The 27,732-nt window shown below is 30.5% G+C and overlaps 1 protein-coding gene and 1 long non-coding RNA gene across 8 annotated transcripts; one reads left to right on the top strand and one right to left on the bottom strand.

Moving 5' to 3' along the window:
* Nucleotides 1-2,682: 2,682 nt before the first annotated feature.
* LOC106417636 lies at nucleotides 2,683-5,370 on the top strand. Of its 7 annotated transcripts, none has more exons than XR_007328427.1 (9): nucleotides 2,687-3,040; nucleotides 3,224-3,329; nucleotides 3,500-3,621; nucleotides 3,693-3,731; nucleotides 3,828-3,872; nucleotides 3,979-4,028; nucleotides 4,120-4,235; nucleotides 4,378-4,570; nucleotides 4,652-5,370. It is a non-coding gene; the product is annotated as an uncharacterized LOC106417636 (long non-coding RNA). The 7 variants fall into 7 exon arrangements; XR_001283367.3 differs by having other exon boundaries at nucleotides 2,690-3,040; nucleotides 3,824-3,872; XR_007328425.1 differs by lacking the exon at nucleotides 3,979-4,028 and having other exon boundaries at nucleotides 2,683-3,040; nucleotides 3,224-3,399; nucleotides 3,824-3,872.
* Nucleotides 5,371-6,248: 878 nt separating this feature from the next.
* On the bottom strand, nucleotides 6,249-17,520 carry LOC106416799 (disease resistance protein RPS4). The gene is made up of 5 exons (XM_022709984.2): nucleotides 16,450-17,520; nucleotides 10,779-11,958; nucleotides 10,377-10,691; nucleotides 7,429-8,331; nucleotides 6,249-7,255 (listed from the first exon to the last, which is right to left on the bottom strand). The coding sequence occupies exons 1-5, from the start codon at nucleotides 16,914-16,916 to the stop codon at nucleotides 6,566-6,568; spliced, it is 3,555 nt and encodes a 1,184-aa protein (XP_022565705.2). The 5' UTR covers nucleotides 16,917-17,520; the 3' UTR covers nucleotides 6,249-6,565.
* Nucleotides 17,521-27,732: the final 10,212 nt, after the last annotated feature.

The following is a 27,732-nucleotide window of genomic DNA, read 5'->3' on the forward strand; positions in this document are numbered from 1 at the left end:
AGATGCTAAAGCAGATCAACCTATCAACTACACACTTGCCTTGACCGTATGAATTAACCAAAGCTGATTTCCAACACTAAAACTGACATAACCGCTTGTCTTGGGGCTTGGTATACATGGGATCGGATTCTTCAGACAGGTCTGGAAGGTAACGCCTTGTGTAGATTATTTATCACATTTTCTCTCTCTAAATTTTGACCCTAGAATAGTTAGTGATTTATATTTCAGTTCTATCCAAATAAAAAAAAATCTATTGCTTACTTAGGATGAGTCTGAACAGGACTTGGTGGCTAAAACCATTAAGGCTTGATTCATAAAGACTCCAATAAAAGAGTTCGAAACGGGACTTGGAGGCGGCAATCTTCAAGGCTCGCTTTCACAAAGAATTCTTGGATATAGGTCAAAAAGAAGTGAACAGAGCTTCGTGGCTACCACCATTAAGTTTTGATTCATGGAAGCCTGTCCAATCTTGGTCACTGATCCTGCAATGGAAGCAGACTTTGACTCAAGAGAGAAAATTAGAGAGAGAGAAATTAGGAACTAACTTTTACCTGCAGTTTCAGATACTTGTATGAAATTCTTGCATCCTATGATCGATACTCCCAAGGTAACATTCATTTTATATTTATGCTAAGAAATGAAGTCAGTAGAGGGGATGTCAGACGTGAATTGCTGAGTTGTGTTAGGTTAAAAATGGTTGCTAAGCTAGGATATTGCATAGTGTGCTTCTGTGATAAGGATTTTTTAGATGTGGTTGCAAAATTTTTGAGGAAAAGATTTCTATGCTTTAGAGAGACTGTCTGTATGTTTTGCTTGAGGATAAGCAAAAGGGTAAGTCTGGGGGAGTTGATATAACTTGGATTTGACTTGTTTTCATCCATGGTATATAGGTGTTTTACTATACATATATCTATGTTTTCTACTCTTCTAGGTATGTTTTCAGGTTCAGGTGCATTTCAGAGTAAAGCTATGACTTTGGAGCATTTTGGAGCTTAAAAGACATTTCATCCAAGCTGACCATGTAGAGGTCGACGAGAGGAAGAACAATCGATCGATGCACATCCAGTGCTGTCGATCGACACCATGAGATGCCTCGACAAATGAAGATTAATATCGATCGATGTACACAAGTACCATCGATCGATGTCGAGACATTGGACATGCGACATTTTGGATCCAGCGGACTTGAAGCCCAAGTCCAAGCTAAATTACGAAAATGCCCTGACGGGTTTTTAACCTAGTAGATTATATACTGCCTAAGTGTTTTGACGGCAGAGCGAGCTTTTTGTTACAGTTTTACTTTGAGAGAGAGAGAGAGAGAGAGTTTTGGAGAGAAGATCACTTGTGATTGGAACTCCTTGTTTTCATTTCTTTTCATCTATACTATGAATTCTCATTTCTTCATTGTCATGAATTGCTTTGCTATGTCTGAGTAGTTCATTTATTAGATCCAGGGTTCAGATAGGTTTGTGGGATTAGCCCCAAACTATAGATCTGCCTTGTTGTGATATTCATGATAGATTTGTATTCATTGCTTGTTTTAGCCTTGCTAACTAGAACATGATCATAGGATTGCATACTCAAGCACCCTTGTTATCCCATCCTGACATCTATCTATCATATTAGGACTGTTAGAGAGTGCTAACCGCCAATTTAGTATCTTAATAGGGCATATCATACTCGCGCATAGGCCTGGCTAGAACCCGTCGATCGATGTCTTCATACTAACCGTTGAGACACGAGATCTAGGACCATCGACGTCCCTATAGGACCATCGATCGACACTCTTTCGTTGTCAACATACTAACCGTTGAGACACGAGATCTAGTTTGTTAACCAGTGAAACATGCGACAGCTGATCACTGAGTTAAGCGGTTGAGCTCTAACATATCATGCATGCAACAAATAGGCATCTATAGATATTCTAGTCTCCAACACTTGAATAGTGGCCCTGCGTATAATATCATTTCCAACCAAGTTACATTTACTATTTACTTCGCTTGTTACTATTGCTATTTCATTTAAACATTTACAACTCTTAGAATTAATAAACACTAGATTTAATTGTTTCCTAGCTCCTTGTGGATTCGATCCCTAAGTACTACATCTGAACCTCTTTTGATGAGAGTAACACTCCTTAGGGTAATTTGAGTGGTATCAACCACCTCCATGAATCGTCATTCTCCGAATCAACAACCTCAAATTCAATCGGATGCAAATTAGAGTTACCATCTACTGCAGTTGCAACAAGTAAAACTCCTTTGTATTTATTTTTTAGAAAAGTTCTATCAACAACAATCACCTTTCGCATTGCATTGTAGAATATGGAGAAAATATTCTCAAATATATTTTGAGAGATTTAGGGTAGATTTAGTTTAGATTTAAGAAACTTTTTAACCGAATATGGAAGTTTCCATTTTTTCACGATTTGCCTAAAATATATACACTACCTAAACAGAACACCGTATAGTAGGTGAGAAATGTATTCTTCCTGTAGGCGTGTAAAAGGCAGAACAAGTTATGTCACGTAATATAACCAATCTATATTATAGAGTTGTGGCTATATATCGTTATCAAACTGTATCTAGACCGGAGATATCTTTTCTAGACTTTTAGGTGGTTTCAAACATTTTACAATAATAAAAAGGCATAATACTCAACTTTCAAGCTGTAAATCAACCAATCAAGAGTTTAATTTTTGACACATCATCCCTATCAAGCCCATCTCTTAAAGCTAAGATCGACGACGAAAATCACTCGACTCTTCGTTTTCCTTATAGTTTCACTCTTGATTATTCTCAATGGTGTTCTTTACTCATTTCTTTATGTCTCCTTCAACCTCCCATCGTTTCTCCTTCTATTTAAACACCTTCATAGAATTTTACATTCAACCAAAATATGTCTCTTCGCATCTGCAAAGACCAGCTGTTCGTATTTCTTATTGTTTTGATGATTTTAATCCGTGGGGCTGTTTAATCCATATCGGTGTGTTTTCTCAGATCCCGACATCGGGTCTGACTCGCTGGCAGCTCGAATCATGGTATGTTTATCCATTCCGTTATTCCATCTTCTCCGTATAGCTAAATTGTCTACACACTTAAATATTTTTTATGGGTTCGTTCTCTGATAAGATCAAAAGCCTTTTGAATGGTGTCCAAAATGTTTAGTTAAGCTTTGTGCTAGAAAGTGTAAAGGCACTAACTTTTGTCACAAAATGCTTTAGGTGTGATCTGTGGTAACAACTAATGGAAAGACAGAGAAGATAGCTACATGTTTGTTTGATCCTTTTCTTGCACACTTGAAGACATCAGAAGATCAACTTTCTAAAGGTAACTCGATTATTCTCAAGCCTGAAGATAGTAACAGTGCCTCTTGGTTCACTAAAGAAACAATTCAAAGGTTTTAATACCAATCAAAATTGTTTTATAATGGGACTTTTGGGGTTGAACACCATGATCGAAACTGATACCTTTTCTTCTTCTTTGTTATCTACCATTAGGTTTGTCTGAATTCTGAGCAATCCGGGTGTCCTAGAACGTGTTTACAGTTTAAAAACTGAGAGATCATGCAGATTAAGGAAGCAATTGGCATCCAAACAACTTTGAAGAGGCATTAACTGTTGTAAGTTAACTTTGATTTTTATATACTTTGTTTTGTGAACTCACCATTTTAACGTTAGGTTGTATAAGCAGGTGAAAAAAAAGACTATCTAAGAGCAGAAAGTACGAAAGGTATGCTATAATGCTTAATATCTAAGATTTTGTTTGCCTCAAGGCCCTTGATTTTACAGTTTAACCAATATTTGAGAATGTGAATCATGTAGGAAGGCATTGCTACAGCTCAAAGAGGAGAAAGCCATTGTCATTTATGAGGTTACGTAGAACCAAAATGGTTTCTATAATTAAAAGGATTTTCTTCTCATATTTTTCTCTCCTGAAAAAAAAATAATTAAATTCCATCCTCTTCTATTTTTGACAGCCTGATTCACACACGTAGCAATCAAATTGTTCTACCGCATCTCATGAATAGTATACCCATTTGCTTGATAGATATTGCTTTCATGTTTGTTTAAGAAAAAGAGTAGTTAAGTATCTGATTGGTAATGGAATTGTTTATCAGGGTTCAAGTCATGATAGTTTTGGAGACAAGGACTATGGTGTTGCAGAAAGAACAAGAACAAAGATAGACGAATCTTGATACTTTCAGAGTGAAATGGAGCGAGAAGATGATATAAGGTAATTTCTTAACTAATATATATATATATATATTCTAACTTAAAGAGTGAAAACAAAACATGAATTGGACTGGAGTTTGGACAATATGATAAAAAAAAATGCGAGATGTACATCGGATATGAATCACGCTAAGTTCATGCAGAAATCAGGATAAGATTTATGGAACAAGGAAGAAGATGATCAATAGACCGGAGCAAATACAGTGTTCAAGAAATTGAGAGAAAAAGATTAGAAGATCAGGAACAGTCTTACCAAACATGGTCATAGTCATTACCACGATCGTGATCATGAAGAAGAATATGACGAGCAAGAACCAAAATGGCACAGTGAGCCAGGTTTGCCATTTACCATAAATACATAAGCGTTAAGTTTTTGTGACATTAACGGTTTCTTTGTTTTATATCTGAACGGCACAGTGTATACACAGGCGGTATAGCAGGTCAACCTGAGACACCTTGTCCTCCCGGAGAAATTAATTTTTTGCAATGGACAAAAGTTTTTCAGTTTGTATCTTCGGATTATACCAAACCCATTGAACTGGAGCCATTACGAGATCTCTTTCATGGACACGAGATGATGGATACTTCAGATTTGATGATACGCTACCTTTCATTGTTCCGTAACCATGAAGCTCATATCCAGGTGTTCGAGTTTGAAAGAATCTTGAGTAGCCCTAGCTATCATGTTCTGCTTCATCAATGTCGTAGGGATGCCTGCTTAAAATTCATGTATATGTGGAAGAAAAGCATGAATCTGGTCAGTTAATACAGATCTGTTGTATTGTCATTTGTACAGCAAGAGGGTGAAGTTTCAACCCAGATAAAGGGAAATAGCTGATGATGTTCCAAAGGTAGAGAATCTAAAGACTGCAGAAAAGATGGAGAGCTAAGAAAAACAAAAGAGTGATGTCAGGTTTGAAATACAAAAGAACCTAATCGTAATATGAATTAGACTTGATAGACAAATCCAAATGGTGCTTTATCCACCCAGCTACCCATATCTACATTTTTATTATTTAGTTTTCTTGGCTAAAACTTTACATATGATCTCCCTAATTTGCTTTTATATGTTGTTCTTTGTTTGAGGGTTTTCTTCTTGATTGTTCACTCAATAAAACCTATTAAAAACTTCTATATTGTGTGAGAATATTTGTTTGCATTGTCTAATCATCGTCATTCATCTAGGGATTGTAACAAATAAACGGTTTTCTTTCTACTATGAGGCTGCAGGCAACTTGGTTTTTAGTTGGAAAACAACTTAAGAGCATGTAATGTCTCAGTTTTTTTTTGTTGGTCTGTAATGTCCTCAGATCTATTAATCCCATTCAGCTCCAAAATGACGTATTAATTCAATCATTAGAATTTTTATTACAAAGAATCATTAAAACTGTGAACCAACATAGAGAAAAGAGTAAGATGTTTGAGACGATGGCAAAAAATTTAATTTGGATAGTGATTGTCGGTTTGTATGATTTAAATATTAAATTTTGGTGATGGTTTGCTTAAAAAGTTTGTTATTTAATTTAGTTTAGTCTGTTTTATTTATAATATGTTTTCATGAACTGGTTTAGAGAATAATTGGTTAGTCTGTTTTAAGTATTGATTGATTCTGATTCAATTTAAATTAATTGGTTTTTGAACTCAATCATTCTAAAGTCAAAACAAAGTTTAAATCAGTTTGTAAATTTTACTATTGCTGCCAAACCTTAAATCATAATTAAGTTTAATTAACTTTTAATCCATCTTCCTTATCACCCTATATATGATTTCCAAAAATAAACAAAAAATAAATTGTGAGTGCATTATGTTCAGTTTATTAGTCACAAGATAATGAATAAATACAAAACATTTTTTTTCATTTTCAACTAATTTGATAGTTTAAAATCAACTGCAATATGTTTACACAATTTATATTCATATATAAAAGAAAAAAATTAATTAAATTAAAACTTATATGAGAACCCGGGCGTAGCCCGGAAAATTCCCTGGTTATTATAATTCAATCCAAACGGAAGCTGAGAATATTCAAATTGAACCAAGGTAGAAAATAGAAAAACCAACCCAAATCCGAACTGACCCTATAAATTAACAGCTGGATGGGAATTTCCATCTTATTCTCGGAACGAAGCTTTAGAGAAACCTTTGGTTTATGGCCTTTGTTTATCCCTAGGCCTACGCATAAAATGAAAAATTCTATTTAGAGATGAAAGGTATGTTGTGTGGTTGACCCTGTTTCCTACATTATGGTTCACTTGTCGAATCACCAACACTAATTGATTTACGCTTGAGATTGGTATCACCCTCGAGGTTGAGCTCTCTTCCTGTCCCATTTCACTGCAGATACAACCATTTCACTGCATCATAGTCAGTTTCAGACCCTCTTTCCTCGCTGATCTCACTGTCCTTTCTTGATGAAGCTGCATCATAACTTTCTTCACTTTGGGTGTTGCTTCCAGTATCACCATGGATGACGTCATTTGTAGCGGAAATTACACCAGATGATTTTTTCGGTGACAAGCCATGATCAGCTTCAGTGGATGCATAGATCAGACTAAAGCCACACTTGAGCACCTCGCAGTTTGTAACCTGCCTTGTCCCGTCTATCACTTGGACTTTAACGGAAGCTTCCGTAGCAACACAATCATTCCTATTGTCAGTTTCTCCATTACACTTGTTTATGTGAGACCAACTCATGTAGCCAATAAAGACATGACTAGATACGATTTCCATGGGCTTGTCGCTGTCGTGTTCATTGCAGCCTCCAAGAATGCAGTTAAAGCGGATACGAGACCTGTTTTTCTCCGTGAACTCTCCCGTGCATCTTACAGAAAGACGGCTATTCTGAGTTTGAGAGTTTGCGAATGAGACAACAGCGCAAAGAGCTATACCGGTAATCCCACCATCACTCCAGTGCCTTGGCAACTCTGCCTTCAAAACTGACCCAACCATTCGGTGACTGAACCATACAGGTAACTGCCAACCAGGATAGCAGATTCTGATCGAAACATCGAGAAAAAAGCCCTGAAAATGTTGGTATTACCAGGGAACCATAAATATGTAACGACTCTAGAAATAAATTCCTCAAATAAAACAGTGCATACAAATTCACTAGAACATATCAATTAACTATTGTATTCATATTTTTCCTTATCTATTTAGAATTCATCATATTCTAGAAAATAAGGGAATATTACCTCGTCGTATAGGGCCACTGCATTTGACATCAACTGAATTTTCCTCCGAACGTAGGTTTCAATACTATTCTCTGCAACTTGATCAAGTTTGTTACAGTTACTGAAGTTAAACGTGGAATGTACATGCTTAGTTTCCCCTAACCAAAGAGGCGATGGGTCCGCCACCTTTTCAAGTGAAATGCAGCCGTGTGCATCTAACAATTCAAGATTTGGTGGAAGCACTGGTACAGAACTAAGTTCTTTGCAATACTTCAAGTTAAGCCACTTGAGATGATATAGCAAACTGATTTCGCTCGGCAAGCTTTTGAAAATGTTTCTACTCAGGCATAAATGTCGCACAGATGATAACAAGAAGCTTCCACATGGCAGTTGCTGGGGGAAATATATGCCTGTTCGGTCGAATAGTAAAGTCTTCAACGCTGTTTGAAACTTTGGTAATGTCTCAAGCTTTGAACAACCAGAAAGTATCAGCTTTTCAAGTGCTTTTAGGTTTCCGACTGTATCGGGGAGGCTTGAAAGGTGTACGCAGTCATTCAGTTTCAGCAAGACTAGACTTTGGAGGTCCCCTATCGTTGAAGGAAGTCCTTTTATCACTGTACCATCTAGGTAGAGTTCTTCCAGATTCTTTCCAACAATATGGAACTCCTCAAACCTTGAGCAGCCGCTAAGGATAAGAGTTTTCAGAGCGATTAAGTTCATCTCTGGAAGAGACTCGAGACTCGTGCATCCTCTCAGGTTCAGGAATACGAGACTATCCATGTTCTGAACCTCTTCGTGAACCGCCTTCAGTTCTGTGCAGCCTTCAAGGTTTAAAGTTTGAAGGTTTCGAGCCTGCGATAAACCAGTCAATGTGCGCAGCTTACACGAGTTATTCATATCCAACCACTTTAGTTTTGATGCATCCTGTGATCGAAAACAAGGTCTTGTTAATGCATGAAGAAGTGCATGATTTTTGAAAATAATGCTTTATTGTTATCAAAGCACAAAAAACTACTTATCGTATATTGTTTAATCAGTCACCATTAATGAGACTAGCTTTTCGAAACTGTAGGTTGTATCTGATAACATTTATTTGTGATCTACTATGTTACAAGAAAAGATTGAATAAGTTGTTTGGTTACCAATTGACGCAATGATTGTTGAAAACCTCAGTTATGTGAATTTCATAAATAATTTTACAGACAAAAAAATGTAAAGAAAACTGTCAGCAACAAAAATATTATTTTACTGGTTTTATAAAATTTTAGAATATTTTCTACCCTTCTTTTTTTAAAGATCAACTTTTAAAAGTTTTAACACACATGTATATATATATTTTATGTACTATTATTATTTTTCATTTTACATATTATTAAATAATAAAATATATATTGAAAAATTATAAGTCTTTAACTATTATGTATAATTAAACTGGCGCAAACATATAAATCAAAAAAATCATTGTTATTTATCTACAATAATTTTATGGCAAATAAATCTAAAAAATCAGTTTTATATAGTTTACATGATATATAATTTAATTTAATTGATATTAACATATATATATAATATTTTCAACATGACTATTTATTAAATGAATTTTTCTACACATATAATTTTATGATCATTTGTATTTTTTTAACAAAAAATAGAAACCATTGATAACAATTTTGTAATATGAGACTTTTAATGGTTTTATTAATCTATAGCCGTCTTAAAAAACTGAAAATATAACATATATGAAAAAAATTTATTATATAGTTAATGTGATTATTTAATTTATTTTAATAGTGTAAAATTAAATAGAAATGAAAGAGGATATACATATTATTATCAAACCTTTGTTATTCAAAATCATTAACTGTCATATATATTTTAATATTATTAGATAATTCTCTGGCTTTTATTTAAGGATATAAGGAAGAATATTTTTATACATTCATAATAAGTTACATGATTAGTTTAATTAAAATCATATTATATATTTAGATGAATCAACCTATTTTTCTAAGAATTCTTAAAATCATTATAGTAGTGACAGGTGTCACAGATCAAATGTTGTAATGTTTCTTAAATAATATATAAGGGGTTTCAATAATTAAAATATGTTTATTTTAATCAAAATATAGATAAGTTTTTAACAAAAATTAATTATCTTTAAAATTTTGAAAAATTCTTAAACATTCTAATTATGTTTTAAAATTTAAGAGTGAATTAATTATACTGTGGATAATCTTAAATTGTAGACTAAAAGTTTTAGTCTCAATTTTAAAATTAATTTGTTTTTTTTTGGCTATTTGAAACTAATTTAATTTTTTCATTCCAAATTTTTTTTTTAAATTAAATGTTATTCACAATTTCAGTACTTTCAGCCCTAAACTTTAAAATAAAACTAGAATTTTAAAGATTTTTTGTTAAGTTGAAGATTTCTTAAGAAAATTTGAAACTTATAAATATTTTTGATTAAGATCAATATAGTTTGGGTGTAAAAATCAGTATATTTTTCAAAGTTAGTGTATAATAATAAAAGTAAAAATAATTAGTATTTTATTTTAAAAAAAAAAGTATTTAAAAAAAATTATTTTAAATATCAGTACATGCTATTTTAAAAAAATTATTTAGAGTATTTTATGCTATTTTATTTCCATTAACATCTATTCAATCCAAACATCTACAGTTTAGGAAATATTAATTAAGGCAAGTATTTAAAGATACTAAAAATCTATTTTTATAGAACAAAAAAAGTCTTTTTTTTTTGTCATCTTTCAGGAAAAAAAAAAATAGAACAAAAAAAGTCTAAAAATATATCTTTCAGGAACTATTAGATATTAAATAATATATATAGGTACATAGTCAACTGACCCCAGTAAATTAGGGGAAAAAAAATTTAGTGTATTTTTTTCAAAAACTACTAAAAAATTTAGTTAAAATTTGGCATTTGACTCCAATAAAATAAAGGCTCAACGTACCTTGTCTCCGTCCCAAATCTGCTCCATCTTGCTGTATGGCAGCTTGAGGTCTATAAGATTCCTGGGGTCAAATTCTTGTGGAAACTTCTCGGATGGAAATTTCAGCCAGTGGAGATACCGAATCTCTTGCAATGTGAACTCAACTCCGTCAGGGAAGTTGACTGTGCATTCAGATTCACATACTTTAGGGCAACGAGAATTGTAGAATTTCAAGTATCTGAGATCACCCATGCTTGCAAATGTGTCACTATCTAACATCACGTTCTTCGTGACTTGAGACACATCGAAGAATATTCCTCTGACCTTGGTTGCTTGCTGGTAAATAGAATGAGAAATTTAGAATTGGTCAAAGAATGATACATGAAATGTGTCAGCTTAAATAATATAGAAATGAGATCTTACCGCTTTGGTATTTAGGACACCAACAATATCCCCATGGTTGAAGAGCCTACAACCGCTTTTTGTGTTTTCAGCGGATGCTTGTGAAAGGAGTCCCATCGCTAAAGTATAAAACATATCATTCATCTCCAGTCGACCAGCACAAATGTTGATCAAGAACTTATCTGCGAGAACTTTAATATCATCATCATGTAGCGAAGAATCCAACAAACTCTTCACATGATTCTCATCACCGAACCTAAAGAAACAGGCGATGTCGAGGAACACGTTCTTGTGGTGCTCGCTAAGGTCGTCATAAGGTACTCTCAAGCCATCTTGAATTATGTTGCTCAGGCCTTGAGTCAACATTGCTCGCTTTGATTCCCAGTATGCCTTATCCTTCAGATGAAGCTCACCCCCAAGTACCTTGAGAGCTAATGGATGTCCTCGTGTGTAATCCACAAACTCTTCTGCAAGCTTCCTAAGACCTGGGTCGCCGCAATAGTCTGCACTAGAAAATGCGTGGTAGTTGAAGAGCTTTAACGCATCAATGTGGCTCAGCCCCGGGACGAAAAAAGTATCATTGACTATTCCCTTTACAGCGGATTCGCTCCTTGTTATAATGACAATTTTGCTTCCTTCGCATATCCACTCCCTATTCTCAAGAATCGCATCTAACTGCTTCTTGTCACTCACATCGTCAAGAACAACAAATATTTTTTTCTTGCTTAAGCCAGCCTTAAATTTGTCTAGTGAGAAATTGGAATTCATCTGTTGTTTCTCATTCCCATTGTTTTTCCAATTATATAATTCAAGGAGGAGGTCTTCATGCAGTCTGTTGAGGGGAAGCAACTTTGATTTCTTGCAGATCTCACCCAGATACACCGTGTACATGAATTTGCATCTCTGTCTCTGCTTCTCTAAAACTTTCTTGGCAAGAGTGGTCTTACCTATACCTGGCATCCCAACAACACCAACAATGCGAGTGACTTTCGGTTGAAGTTCTAACTTATCTTCCAATTGCTTTGTGCGTGTCTCCATTCCATACAAAGAAGATGTGTCTGAACAAGTCCTGTCTTCTGCTCCTTTTTCTGTCAGCAATTTCTTCTGTGTCCCTCCTCGACCATCTGCTCGCTTTGTTGAAATGTCATCTAGCAGTCTCATTACTGCCTTTACGATTGCTTTAATCGCAGTTCCCTCGCAACTAAACAAGTTACAAACAAAAACATATTATTCCTGCAGTTTTATAGTCTTACCACACAAGACACAAAAAAGGGAATCCGAAAAAACATATGATGCAAAATAATTCTTGAATATGAAAAGGTTGTTAACATTTCAATTTGGATCAATGATTTGAATTTATTTGGATATTAAGATAGTGTTGTAAGAAAATATTAAGAGAATTTAAAGACATTTTGTGTAAATTTTATTGATTAGAAGAAATTTTAGGATACTTTAAAAGGAAAATTTCAATTTTACTACAAATTTGATAGCATTTTTCATTTTTACCTTTAAAATAATCATTTTCATAATACTTTAAGTTTGTGATAAAAAAGACTAAACTAATCCTTATAAATAATTTATAAATATTTACGAATATTTTTAGAAGTTTATAAACCCAACTTCACCTCGTAAATACTAAACCATAAAAATCACTAAATCTAAACTCAAATATCACACACACTAATTTTTAACAGAAAGTTTATGTCTGTGTTTAAAATCATCTCTAGTGGTTTCCCTCATTCCCCACATCCCAATTCTTAATGAGAAAAATTTCAATTTTATCCCAAATTTGATATCACTTTTCAAAACTATCCGTAAAGAACAACCATTTTTATATATAATTACGTTTGTGATAAAAAAGAAGCTTAAACTAACCCTTCTAAATTATTTATAAACATTTTAAATCATTATATAACATTTATAAAAGGTTATAAACTCAACCTACCCTTAAATACTAAACCCAAAACAATAATCAACAAACCTTAAACCAAAATTTTAGAGTATTTTGAATGTATCTTTAAAATTGGTAGCTAACTTGTGGTATTTAAAACAATTTATCTTCTTACTATACTCAATTTTTAATTTCTTGTATATTATTAATAACTCTTTTTATTTGAAATGATTTAAAATTACCTCACTGATTTTAATTTTTAAACTAAACTTGAATTTTATTAAAATAAAACATTTATTACATCAAATTACATAACCCCATAAAAATAATATTTTATATAAACAGTACTATATTACACTATTTAAACAATTTTGTGTGTTTTTAATTTTGGTATTAGTTTTGTATTTTAATGTTAATATTTAACTTTCGTTATATGTATATATATATATATCACTATATAATTACAATGTTTATAGTTAAGTGTTTAACTAACATGTTAACAATTATGTTTAAAACTTTAATTATTATATATAATAAATAAAACCTTTTAAAGAGATATTCTGAGCAGTTTTATTAAAAAAGTGTAAGTTGTTAAATTTCAAAATCAAACTTCTTCATATTTGAATTTTAAATGCAATTGTTAAAACATAAGAACATTAATATTAACCTAATAAAAACTATATATTAGAAAAAATATTGAGTTAATTATTCATGTAATAATTAATTGTTTTTTTTTTTGATATGTATTTGGGATTGAGATAGGGTTTAGTACAAGTTCTTTTTGAGATTTTGAAATTTTGGTTTTTTTTTTTTTTTGGGTTCAGGTTCGGTTCAAATAAATCCATAATCCGAAATATCTTAAAACATGATCCATTTGGTATTTACGTCGGATTCAGATCGATTCAGATTCTTTTTTATCGGATTTGATTCAGGTCAAAATTTTTTGGATTCTGGTTATTTTACCAGCCTTAATTATTTCCATATGTTATTCAATTGTGATAATATAAATTAAATTATTTAAAATAGTATTGAATTTCTCCATTTTAATATTTATTGTTAACGATACAGTTTTCAGTTAACAATGTTTGAGTAAAAGCCTTAATGTGCTTAATGTAATTTTCAAATTTCACATATGTCTAGGACTGAGAAAAATTATGATTGACACCAAAAGAAAGAGAAGGTTAACCCCAAAAAAAATTATACCAAATTTCCAGAATCGAACCCAAATCAAACTTCCATTTTCTAAAATTGAATAGATTAACTAATTGGCAAGAATATGTTTTTACAATTTTAGTTAACTATGTATTATAGTATTAAACTATATTTAGATTTTACTAATTTTCATTTTTGTTAGAATTTTGTGTGCAAACTCGAACTACAATATCACTGGAGAACATAACCTAAACAAATTGTGTATAACCAAATTGATATAAAACTGATGACGAATGTAAAATATTCAGTTTTACTAAAAAAACCCCAGAAATTCCAACAACCTGAACTGAATATACTTAATCAAATATTATCTCTTATTCATTAAAATAGTCAATCTATTTTTTAATAACTGGTTTTCTTAATGTAAAATTAATTTTATAATGGGTTCTGATGCAGATAAAAATTTGGGATATTTTCTAATATTTATTATTTATTTATATAATTATCTTTATTATTTTAGGGTTTTACTGTTTTCTTTATTTAGGCTTAAGTTTGTATTCAATTTATGATTTGATTAATAAAATGAATTTTCCTAAAATGATGTCTATAAACCATTAAGAAGAGTATTCTCAAACTCTAGTTTCCGGGTATTTTTTAGGATCAACGGATCCAGGAAAACATTGATTTTTAGGTATTCTTCGACTAAATAAAGATCATTGTATTTATAGTAGATTCCGCTCCATCAAGTGGTATCAGAACTAGTGTTTTAATTTCTAGTCAAAATTCGATTCTATAATCATGGAAAGTGAAGAAAAAATTTACATAGAAATTATTGAAGATCCTGTTTACGATACTTATGATGATGACTATGCACACATTCATCAAATATAAAGTACTGCAAGACATCGTCGTGCATGAAGGCGTCCATAACTCCAAGTCTACAAATATTTATTTATTATTTTATTAGTTATTTAGATAATTATTTTTCTTATTTTATAATTTTACAGTTTTCTTATATATAGCCAGCCGCCTAGGCTTAAATTTGTATTTAATTTACGATTTGATTAATAAAAAAAAAATTAGAGAGGTTTCTAAGACACTCATAAGAGTATTTTCAAATTCTAGTTTTCGGATACTCTTAAAATCAACAGATCGAGGAAAACATTGATCATTGAGTATTCTTAAACTAAATAATAATCATTGTATTTATTGTAATTTCCGCTGCATCAGGTTCGTAGTAAGAAAATAAATTTACATTGGAGAACTTCCTTTGAATTTTCATATGTTGGAAACTGCTTTGGTAAAAGTGTGAATAATTTCTCAAACTGAGTGATTCATCAAATATTAAATTTACTTAATTTTTAAGTTAGAACTAGAATTTGATCCGCGCAACCGTGCAAGTTTCGTTTTATTTTTATTTGTCAAATTTTATGATCGGTTATTTTTTAAAATGTTTTTTATAGTGTTGGTATTGACCCGCATTTCAAAAGATAGGTATTTTTTTGTTAACAAAATTGTATTTAATGAATTTTTTAAAAATTATATATATATTTTATTTTATAAAAATGTGTTTTATATCTGTAACAAAATATATGTTTTTAGCTCCAGTTTATATAAAACAATAAAATGTGATAATCAAAATAGAATAGTCCGTCATTTAACATATTTTTCATTGATTTTCAAAAAATAGTTCTATAAATATGTATTCTACAAAATTGACTAAATATATTTATTTTGTTAATATAAGGTGGATTTGTTATGTAAAATAAATATGATATTTTAACTTTTTCTTTTAAAGTGAAATATAATTTTTGTTAACAATAAAATCTGATTTTCGTTTCCCTATTTTAGATTTAATTTTGAATTTTTTTATTTTTTATGAAATCATCAAAAATATTTCTAAGATTGGTTGAAAATTTTATTTTAAATATAATATAAACATATATTTATTAAATTAAAACATGGAATACAAATTGAAGCATGGAATACAAATATAGATTCCATGATTGTGGTGTTAAACGACACATTTGAAATGGATACAAATTTGACAAAAATTAATATAGTACAAAGATATATTAATTTTTTTCAAGGGATGGAAATAAAATCATCTTCTTTATAATGGGATGTTAAAATTAAAATTTGTAAAGGTTATCCACAATTTAATTTATTTATTCCTAAAATCTTAAAATAAAATTAGAAATCGTAAGATTTATTTTTGAATTTTGTAGATTTTAAGTTTTTTTTTTAAACTTATTAATATTTTGATTAAATAAATATAATTTAAATATTAAAATGAGCACATTTTAAAAATTGGTGTATTAAATAAATAAAATAATCTGTTGATGTATTAAAGGGAGTATAAAAAAAGTTTTAAGTATTAAAAATTATAATGAAATTTAGTTAATTTAGTTTAAATATTTTTATGAAATTTTCCCTAAACTTTTGTCCGGAAATTTTGGGTTTATTTCAGTGACTTTAAGTATCATGTTGGAAACGAATCGCTGCCAAAATTTCCAAAATAAACTTTTTACTAGCTTAATCAAAGCTAAGTTTTAGATTATTATGTCTAACAAAAAATTTAACGTTTTGCTGCGTACAATTTTCATTTCAGAATTAAGCATAGAAAAACAAAGAAAACTATGTATATACCTCTTTTCGTCCACTGTCTGGCCTAACCTCGAGGTCACAAAGTCGAGAGCGTTCTCCCATGTTTCTTTTCTATCAGAACTAAGTTTTGTCAAATAATCCCTAAAGTTTCCTTTTTTGTCCTTCACGCTAGCGACTGTCACTTTGTAGAACACCGGGAATACCCTCATTCTCTCTTCCTCCACACACTCTTTAATCTTCGCCAGCTCGTTCAAGCACCATTCTGACTCCGTGTACTTACTTGAAATAACAACAATCGCGATGCTCGACTCCTCAATCGTCTTGAAGAGTTTCTCTAGCTTTTCTCCCCTCATCTCATCTTCGTCTATGAAATAGTTGATTCCTTCCATTTGAAGGGCACCTACTAGATGGCTTATGAAATTAAGGCGTAGATCAGCTCCCCGGAAATTTAAAAACACTTTGTGTTGTGGCGGCTGGTGTACTGGGTTTGACGAAGTCGACGTTGCCATCTGGCGTATATATTTAGTGGATGTCTAGGGTGGTTGGTGGGTGGATGGCTTAGAGGATAGATGTTGGAGACACAAAATAGAAAAAAGTAAGCAATGACAATTGCTTCTGTCTCTTCTGAAGGGCTAGTGGGTAACTAAGTACACGATAGTGAATTGTATTTATATTGCCTTTAAGCAGTTTTTTTTTTTTTTTACGTCGAAAGGCCATTCTATTACTCAAACTTGAGGTGGTTTGGGTAATCAAACCGGAATAGAACAACCAATAAAAAATAACTCCTTATGGAAGGATCTTGCAGTATTAGCTAAAAAATCTGAAATCTTATTGCGCGCCCGTGAAACATGAATGATGTTGAAGTCCGGGAAGCATATCTGTAACGTCTCTATCCTCTCCAATTCTGTCGCAAAGCTTGGCCACGCCTGTGGGTCCTTTATCATTGCAATCAGCTCCTTGCAGTCTGTCCCGAAGCTCTGACATGTTGAGTGTTGCAGCATATTCTCTATTGCCCACCGCAGTGCTTCTACTTCCGAATGCAAGGCTGATTCGAGTCGAGTGAAATTCTTTGTTCCCATAAGTTGAATGTTCCCAGCACTGTCCATCCATACCTAGCCGCATCCACTAAAGTGGGCAGGAAATGTCCAAGATCCATCTAACAAGCAAATATTACCCAAGCTTATGACTTGGGATACCTCAGGAATATTATCTTGTACCACAGGTTGTACCACGTCGTTAGCATCAAACCAGGCCCGACATTCACTCTCTGCATGTTGAACTAGCTCCAAGGGATCTCTATCTATACCTCTGAAGAGTTTGTCATTCATAGCCTTCCAAATATACCATAATATCCAGGGATAAGGATCTCTGTCTTGTTCCGGCTCGATGATACTCTTCTTCCTCAAAAACAAATAATCCATATTTGTGATACCGGAAATATATCTGGACTTGTTGGAGTCGATGATAATGACCAGACGTGAAGAGCTGGCGGACATTCAAAAAATGCATGGGTCACAGTTTCCTCTAATTCCCCTCATCTTGGACAGTAATTGTCACACCTCATATTACGTCTTGTTAAGTTCCTCGTTACTGCCACATGACCAGTTAACAGTTGCCATATAAGATGACATATCTTCTTCGGCGCCTGTACCTTCTAAGCAAAGGCTTGGAGCTTTGTCATGCTTGGCTCTACTACTTCCTTCTTTACCGCTGGTTTTAATACATTTTGTGCCACCCAATATCCAGATTTAACCGTGTATTGGTCATTCCTTGTGTAGCTGCAGCAGAAAGAATCCCGACGATGAGTTGAACTTATGGCTAAACTCCTTATGAGAGGTATCTCCTCAAGAGTGACATAATTCTCCAATAAACCAACATCCCACTCCTTCGATACCTGATCAGCGAGATCGCTGACTCTCATATTAGGGTGCATAGTTGGCGCTATGTGGATAGCTGGTCTCGCATGGGTCGTTGGAATCCACGGGTCTTCCCACACCTTGACTTCGTACCCTGAATGTATCTTTTGTATGATCCCTAGTAATAGCAACTTCCTTGCGGAAGTAATGCTTGTCCACACATAGGATGGGCTGGTAGCATTATTCACTCTTAGTGGAGAACTCAATCTATTGTATCTTCCCTTCAAGACCCGTGCAACCAGAGAATCAGGGAATTGAAGTAGCCTCCATAGTTGTTTCCCCAATAGGGCCAGATTGAATTCATGGATCATACGAAAACCGATCCCACCCTCCTCTCTTGGTAAACAAACTTTTTCCCACTTCGCCCAGTGTATACCTCTTTTAGGTGGATTTGAACTCCACCAGAACTGTGCAATGGCACTGGCAAGGTTTTCACAAATCTCCAAAGGGAGCAGAAAAGTAGACATAACGTATGTCGGTAGAGCGAGCAGAATAGATTTAATCAACACTTCCTTCCCACCTTTTGAGAGCCATCTTCCTGTCCATCCATTCACTCTGTGCATTAACTTATCTTTCAGAAATGCAAAGAGTTTGCACTTGGACCCACTTATGTCTTCTGTGATACCAAGATAAGTTCCCATTCCTCCTTCGTTTTGTATTCCAAGCACATCTTTAAGCTCTTGTCTAGTAATCGCACTAATCCGCTTACCAAAGAGCAAGGATGATTTATCAAAATTAATACATTGTCCAGACGCTTTGCCATATTTCCTGACTACTTTCATTACTTCTTCACATTCATGGGGCTCCGCCTTACAGAAGAAAAGACTATCATCAGCAAAAAGAAGGTGGGATACCGATGGACACGCGCGTGTGACGCGCATCCCTGTTATCTTCTCTTGGTTCTCTGCATGATTAAGAAGACTACCGAGCGCTTCCATACATAGGATAAAAATGAAAGGAGACAAAAGATGTAAGCTATTCTTCCAAAAAATTAATAATCAAGTGAAGATTCACTTTTCTCCATCATTTTTTGTATAAAACCACAAATAACAAAAAAAAAACAATAATTCCTGCAAAGCACGAACGTATCACCGGAACATTTTGTTATTTTTAATTTTACTATATAATTATATATCTAAATTGAAATACAAGAAAAAATCATATTTAGAAAAATATAGTAAATTTTAAAATATAGTTTCTTTATTTTTCCATATCATATAGAAAATATAAAAAGGAATATTTTAAACAAATTTGTGTAATATGTTAGAATTATGACATAATTAAAGTATAATCAGTGTCGGTCCTGAGATATTCATGGTCCAATACGAAATACAAAATTGAGGCCCTTAGATAATATATTAAAAACCTGTCGATAAAAAACTCAAGTTTATGATAAGAAAATTACAATATCCTCAAAACTAATAAAAATTATCAGTTCTTAAATATAGATCTTCTTGCATTTTTTCCTGCAAAATCATCCATCAAACTTTCGTAATCAAGGTTCTTGATCATATCCTTTTCAATCGACAACATAGCCTAACCATTTAATTTTTCTTGTGATATAGTTGACCGTAAATAAGACTTTATCAACTTCAGATTCGAAAAGCTTCTTTCGGCTAAGTCAAGTGAAACCGGGATAGTAAACATTACTAAGTAGGCAATCCATATATTTGGATAACCCTTCTTGTACCTTCTCAAAAAATTTAGTACCTCAGGACTCTTCTTGATATCTTCAAATATAATTTCTCAAAGTCTTCTCCTTTTTAGAAGTCTCACGGTGTTCATCTTCTATTCTAACATCTTTATCAATTCCACTATCCTGATCAGTACTAGAAGATTTTGGTTTTTTAAAATACCTCAACATTGCACCTGATTGAGATTTTGTCAATTCTTCTATTTTTTTTATTTCTCCCGCTTCTTAGCTCCACTTTCATATTTTGACTTCATTGTTCTAAAACTGGAAAACATAGAAACACATTAACTAAACAAAACTATTGTGACTTTTCATCTGTGATGTTGATGACAAGAAATTAAGAACAAAGTTAGAACTAAAATCAAAATTTGAGACTTTGGTACCTGATGAAGCAGTGAAGAAATCGAATGTTTGTGAAGAAAAAAATATTTAACCTAGAAACTAATATATTCTTAATCAGCTATTTTCCTTTTTTGTTGTCGTCATAATTTTTTCCTTTTAAACCACTCGTATTTAATAACTCCCAGCCCTTTCTTCTCTTATCGACAATATACACATAACAAATTGATATAATTAATAAGTAATGACAATGAAAAATAGGCCTAAACAATTTACATAAAAAGTAGGCCCCATACCTTTGTATCATATGTTTTGAAGTATTTAAATATATAATGCTAAAATTAAAATTAACTTTTAAATTTAAAATTAACAATTTAAATCAAATTAGATTACATATCGGTTATCTGTCTTCAACCGGTCTGCTTTAAGGTTTAGCATTTTTTGCTGTTTTTTTCAGGTTTTAAAATAATAGATATTTCTTAAAATCCTTACTGTATTACATATCAGATCACCGGTTCGATTGCAGTTTCAGGTCGGGTTTAAAAACACTAATTTATATACAAAAATATTTTAAATAGACTAACTTCTTACAAATTAATAAATCATTTGTAATGTTGTTAATGAAAAATATTCATCATAAGCCCGAGTTTTTTAAATGCGGATCAATATCTAGTTTTTATATTATATTTGTTTACCGTAGTGTTTTTATAAATATATCATATTTAGTGTACTCTAGCGTTTTTTTGTGTTCATATGGTCGTGGTGTCCAAACTTGGGTTCCAACCTACATATGAATATTATTAACTGAAATAGCATAAAAAGGACATTTATGAGATATGCACAATGATTTGAAAATAAATTTTCGTTACATGGAATAATTGCTTGAAAATCAAATGTTGTTAACTTTTATTTGTCAAACGATATAAAGTTTTGCACCAAGCTTTTTTTTTGTTATTTTGACCAAGTCTAGAGTAGAATATCGTGAGAAGCTCACTATCATTTTAATTAAAATCATAATTTCAAAACTAAAATGTATAAACACATTACATAACCATTTAATCAAATCCCATTTTATAGCTATTATATTGACTAATCGGTAGTGTGGTGGTTTAGTTGTAGTGTAAAATGGTTGATTCTCTTATATTTTGGATTTTTTTTATTAAAAAAATATATTTAATCAGAAAATTTAAAATAATGTCAGAGACAGCAATTTAATTATGTTTTTTTTGACAAACGTTATTTTTATACTAGTAAAGCATTTTGTATATTTTACTTCCAGACAAAATTTTGTGTACATACTGCTTAGTGAATAAATTTATGTTTATTTTCAAGCCAGGTTTAACCATCTTAAATTAACTCTTTGTTGATTTTCTTTAAGAAAAAATAAAGCAATATTGTTAAATAACACAAAATAGTTTATCATATAATTTTTTCTATGGGGTTCTCATGCAAATTATATACATAGACATGTTCTAATATATTTGATATGTAAAATAGAAAACTGATAAGACGTTTTGTTTATGGAAATGTTGATGGAATATTGCGTAGATATCATATTATTATCATTTGGATATCAATAAATATTTTATTGCAAAAAAAATAAGATTTGAGAAATAAGAATTCTCGTTATAAAAGTTTTGAAAAATATTGACCAATCTATAAATATTTGTTTTGGGATAGGGTTCTCAAATCTCAAGTCCGGTTCCGGCAGTGTTACAAGCGGTTTAACCAGATATATTTTGTTTTGTTTAACAACCATTTATTGCTAGCAAGTCATTTTAATAATTATAATGTAATAAGTATTGTATATTATATTGATCACATTAATTAAATAAATATTTAGTAATCCCCTATACATTATTTACAAAGTGATTTTGACACATGTCATCGCCACGTTAATTTTAAAAGCAAAATGATAACATGACATACTAATATAGATGACATGGTTTTAACTAATTGTAACATAAACATTTACATTTAATGTTGTTTTATAATTTTGATAAGTTCTTAGAATAAGGTCATAACTCATAAATCATCATTAATATAACAATAAATAATAAAGTTAGAAATATAGTTATATATAATAATTTTCGAAAATATTATTTAATTTATTTAAATAATTTTATAATTTTTATTACTAAAACAAATCTTAAAAATTTATGTATTTTCAAAAAAAAAATTCTAATTATATTAAGATTATTTCTTTTTAATATTTACAAATTTTAGAAATATTATTTAATTTTATGTCTTGTTAATTATACATAACAAAACTTTCCCTTAATTTTATTTAATATATACTAACCAAAACAAATAAATAAAAATATTTCCAAGATATGTATATATATATATTATTAAATATAAATGTAAATAAAAATTTTATTTTATCTTAATTTTTACATAAAATTAAAATATTGTACGCAAATAATAAAACCAAAAAATTAACAAAAAATTATTTATGAATATAATTTTAAAACTTTATTTCTGCACATGGTGCAGGATAACACATAGTCATACAATATTAGCTAAATATGCTGACGAATAATAGCATCTTGCAAATATTTTTCTAACTAATATTCCTTACATTTCAGATTAATTGTCATTCTAGATTTTTACACACAAATTAAAAAAAATTCATTAAATTTCATGTTTTATCTCTAATTGATATATTGTTTTGTTTGACTATGTTAATTATATATTTATGAAACAGATTTTAAACTCTAGAACGATAACTAATCTGAGACGAAGGGGGTAATAGAGAAAACAATTTTGAATCAAGGGATAGAACTAACTTTTATAATCTATTACCATTTGTTGGTAATACGCAAATTGAATTTGTATTATAACTAGAAAACTTCCCGCATTAGATAAACACATGAGACCAATGAAACTAATTAAATTAATGTCTCAAATCAGTAGAGGGTCTGTTGTTCAACCTGTCCTTGAAACTTTTTACCAATGACAGTATTCTAAAACAGTTAATTAAACCTTCTCTGCCTAAGAATCAAAATTGTTCTCGGTGTTTAACAAAAAAAAAAAACTCGGCAATCTGTTAATAAGTGTTGTAATAATACGTTCCAATAAAATTAGGTACTGTATTGAATAGAGGAAAATATATTCTAAGGGATAATATTATGTAAAATTCTGAATGATGAATACATACTCTATTTTTCTATTATAAATAAGCTTCAAAAACCCCATACTAGTAGAAGTATGCAAATGAAAGTTTCCTGTTTCTTAGATACATAAGAGATTTTTTTTTTTTTTATGCATAAGAGATAAGATTTGCGTTCTTCTGTGCGGCCAGTTGCCAACCAAAACGCTTATAATATTTTACTGACTGAGGATAACAAACACAAAAAGCTATTAATGTAACAACATAGTAAAGGTGACCGTATGCGAGAGGACCATGTTACATATTCCTGCCAAATTTGTCTGATTGTTCTTGTTACCAGAACATGTAGTAGGTAAGAAAAAATGTTAATATGCACGTAGGATTTTACTCTTCACTGTCTTATTAAAATCATCAAAACTATTTTTTAAATCACAAACCAATAACAGCCCCTTAATTTGTTGTCAAGATTACTGCATAGGTATCTAACCAACCTTTATAATTCAAATTAAAAGTAGTAAAACACTTACTGAATTTAATTAGTTGTAAATGCCAGTAATACATAGAATGTAATTGTTTGAAAATGAATGCTGGTTTTATTTTTACTTGTCAATTAATATGTAGAAGATTCAATTTCTTCCATTGAGATGTTAGTTCTCCTTAACCAATTTAAAAGTTTGGCACCATTCCATTTATACCAACTCAAATGTAAAACTCGTCGGCAGCCCATTACTTTACCCGGAAATAACTGAACGTTATACCTCGAATAAAAATTTAGATGTCCATTAATAAATCCAGTTTTATGATTATCCTAATGATTAATATATTTTTCATATGTATCATTTGGCTGCTATATTTTTTTATTTAGTTGATATATAAAAACTATTTTCTTAAATTACCCAAATGATAAAAAGTCTAATATATTTATTTTTACAAAGTGTTATATACTCATGATTTCAATTGAATTAAGGCTTTACTTAGGCTAAAACATATTTTTAATCTTTTTCATAAGATTATCACTAATTGTTTATTTACTAGACGGCTCACATGTGTCCATGCACAGATATGTTTATTTATAGAAAAACGTATTTTATTTAATAATATTTGTTTTTGTCAATATTATTTTTGGTTTAAATTTCTGTTTTATGCTATTTTAATTAAGGCTGTTATTTATAAGTTATTGAGTTACATGTCTTAATATGATATTTTCTAAAAAATAATTTGGTATTATTGGTTAATTATGGTTATTTATGACTAAATTTCATATTTTGATTATTTTAATAACTGTTTTTGGTTTATGAGATTTTGAAAATTATGCTATCCTTTGTGCTTGAGACTTCCAAACTTCGATAAGATATTTCATCACATGTTTAGTTTCATTACACGGAACACAGGATATTTGTCACCGGGTCGTAAATCTGGAGCCCAAGTAAAATGTGAAAGACCTTACCCAACATCTGAGGTAACATATGCTCGATGATCAGATCAACGTATAGATTTGTTGGAGACAAAACTGCTAGTTCCTGGAAGAATTATGGATCCGATTACTGGGTATTTTGGAGAAACCTTAAACGATATCTGAAAACCCAAACTTGAATCTTAAAATGTATCTGTAATACCACAAATACATTCAAAATAACCAAATATATCTAAAATATACAAAAATTGGTTATTTCAGGTACATGATCGGATTTCGGGTAGGACATAGACCTGAACCGTACCTGACATGTGTTCAAAATACCCAATAAATATTTTAGCATAGACTCGGACCCGAACCCAACATGTATATTCAAATCGGTTCCAGTTTAGCTTTTCGGATCCGGATAGAATTTCAGATCTAGTCCAACTTCTCCTTTCAACTTTTTACCAACTACATTATACTTAAACCCACTTTGACATGGGAATCAAAATTGTTCTTGTTATTTTAAAAACTGTGAGCCCTTAGATATATAACCTTTAGCACATTACATTATTCTTTAGGGCCAGTTGGCAAAACACTTAGAATTTCTACTCACCGACAAAATAACAAACACCAAATGCTAGTAACTTGACTGAAAAAACACAAGAAGACCATGTTTCATATTCTTGCAAAATTTGTTTGATTGTTCTTGTTACTAAAACAAGTAGGAATTTACTTACTGTCTTAATTTGTTGTCAAGATTACCATACTGATATCTAACCAACATTTATGAGACATATTTAAAGTAATAAAACAATAGCAGAATTTAATTAGTGACCAGGATACTACCCGCGTTAAATAGCGAAATATGTTTTTAATTTTCAAAATTGAGAAAAAATTATATTGCAAATATTAGAGTTTGTATGTTGATAATTTGGGTTTCAGCTCCACATTTATTTTTGACAAATATCTGTTATGTTAATAATTTTAGTTTAATATAATAATTTGTTTTTATCGTGACACGTTATACTCAATAGTTTGTTACGCAGAATAAACCAATATATTTTAACTATTTTTCATTTTTTTAAACGCTTTTGGATATCTATAAGAAAATAAAGTACAAACCATATTTATAGGGTTTTAATAGCTAAACAATAATATTTTGTTTACTTTTTGACAATTTTGAATTTTGAAGAGTAGATTTAGGATAATATATTTCAGAATATCATGTTTTATATACTAGATTAGATTTTTGATTGTTTAAAGTAAAATATCAAGTAAGACATATTAATAATCTAGAATTGGTCCAACATAAACTCTTGTTGACTAGATAAAAATAGGACTAATTACCATAATAGATAAACTAGATCTCGACCCGTTTTTATTTTCATTTATTTTCATATAAATATTTTGTTTTCAATTCTAAATTGGTATATATTATAATATATATGTGTCTATCAATTTTTAAAACATAATAAGTTTACGATATATTTTTTCATTGAATAGATTGTTTCAAACTTTCACATGTATTTGTATCCTTTTCTATATATATATATTTTCGGATTATTATTTCATTATTAAAATCGTAACTATATATATAAATATTAGTAAAATATTGTTTTGTCGTCATATTCAGAGATATTGTAACATTTCATAAAATTAGAAAGTTTTTAAAAAATTAAACTTTTCGCTTCATAGATTTATATTATCGAGTAAATAATTAAACATTTAGTTTTTGTTTAATTTTTAAAATAAACTATATAGTTTAAAATTTGTTTTCATTGGTTTAAGGTAGTAAATATTAATCATTGTTAGATAATATGATTTTTGTTATTAAAAAAAATCTTTATAATTTTAAAAGTTAACATCGACAAATATTTAAATAATTAATATATGGAGGTATAGTATTACTACATTAAATTATATCTATTTAATTTATACTATTTATAAATCTAATGGATCATCTATTGTTTAAATCCAATTATTGATAGCCCAGTAAAAAAATTTGTTATGTCCAAAATTTAAATAATAATATTAGAGATTAAATGTAACATGACTTTCTAGGAATATGCCGTTAAGTCCATTTTTTAAAAAATCACACATGAATCAAAGTTTTGACTTCTGTTTTAATATATAAAAGATGTAAATGACATATATAATGTAACTGTCCGTATAATGTATAATGTTGGTTTGAATTTTTTCTTCTCAACTAATACGTGGAAGATGATTTCGTCCCTTTAAATACTAGTATATATATGTTTTCTCCCTAACAAATTTTAAGACTTTTTGTACCAGCCATTTATTTTCTCCAATTCAAATGTAAAAAATCACCCATCCCATTATTTACCAAAATATAATATTTGAAACTTGAATGGAAAAATTTAAATATCCGCTAATAAATCCAATGTTATTATTATTTAATGTTTGATCTATTTTACATATATATTATTAGGCTGTTGTAGTTTTATTTATTTTGTTGATATGTATAAATCATTTTCTTGTAGCTTAGGCATATTTGTAAATTTATGATGCATAATAAAGAAAAAGTGTATTGTACTTTTTTTTACAAAAATGCAATATCCTCGTGCTTTTTATTTTATTCATATTTTATGAAAAATAGAAGGCATTTACTAGAAAAAAAAAGAATGGATATTTATTCAAGAGTCACATATATTGTTTACTTAAAAATAACTAGATCTCGATCCGCGCAACCGCATGAATTTTTGTTTTCATTTTATTTTTATATTAATATTTTGTTTTTAATTCTAAATTGGTATATATTATAATATATATGTGTCTATCAATTTTTAAAACATAATAAGTTTATGGTATATTTTTTTCATTGAATATATTATTTCAAACTTTCACA

This window comes from Brassica napus, chromosome C9 (assembly GCF_020379485.1).
Source record: "Brassica napus cultivar Da-Ae chromosome C9, Da-Ae, whole genome shotgun sequence".
NCBI classification, from domain to species: Eukaryota; Viridiplantae; Streptophyta; class Magnoliopsida; order Brassicales; family Brassicaceae; genus Brassica; species Brassica napus.

What these genes read in the sequence shown, in the direction of transcription:
- LOC106416799 (XM_022709984.2), bottom strand. Translation starts at nt 16,916, where the DNA reads ATGGCAACGTCGACTTCGTCAAACCCAGTACACCAGCCGCCACAACAC. An exon ending in CAGACAGTGGACGAAAAGAG is followed by an intron (nt 11,959 to 16,449) that starts GTATATACATAG and finishes TAACTTGTTTAG; the next exon opens with TTGCGAGGGAACTGCGATTA. An exon ending in GTGTCCTAAATACCAAAGCG is followed by an intron (nt 10,692 to 10,778) that starts GTAAGATCTCAT and finishes TCTATTTACCAG; the next exon opens with CAAGCAACCAAGGTCAGAGG.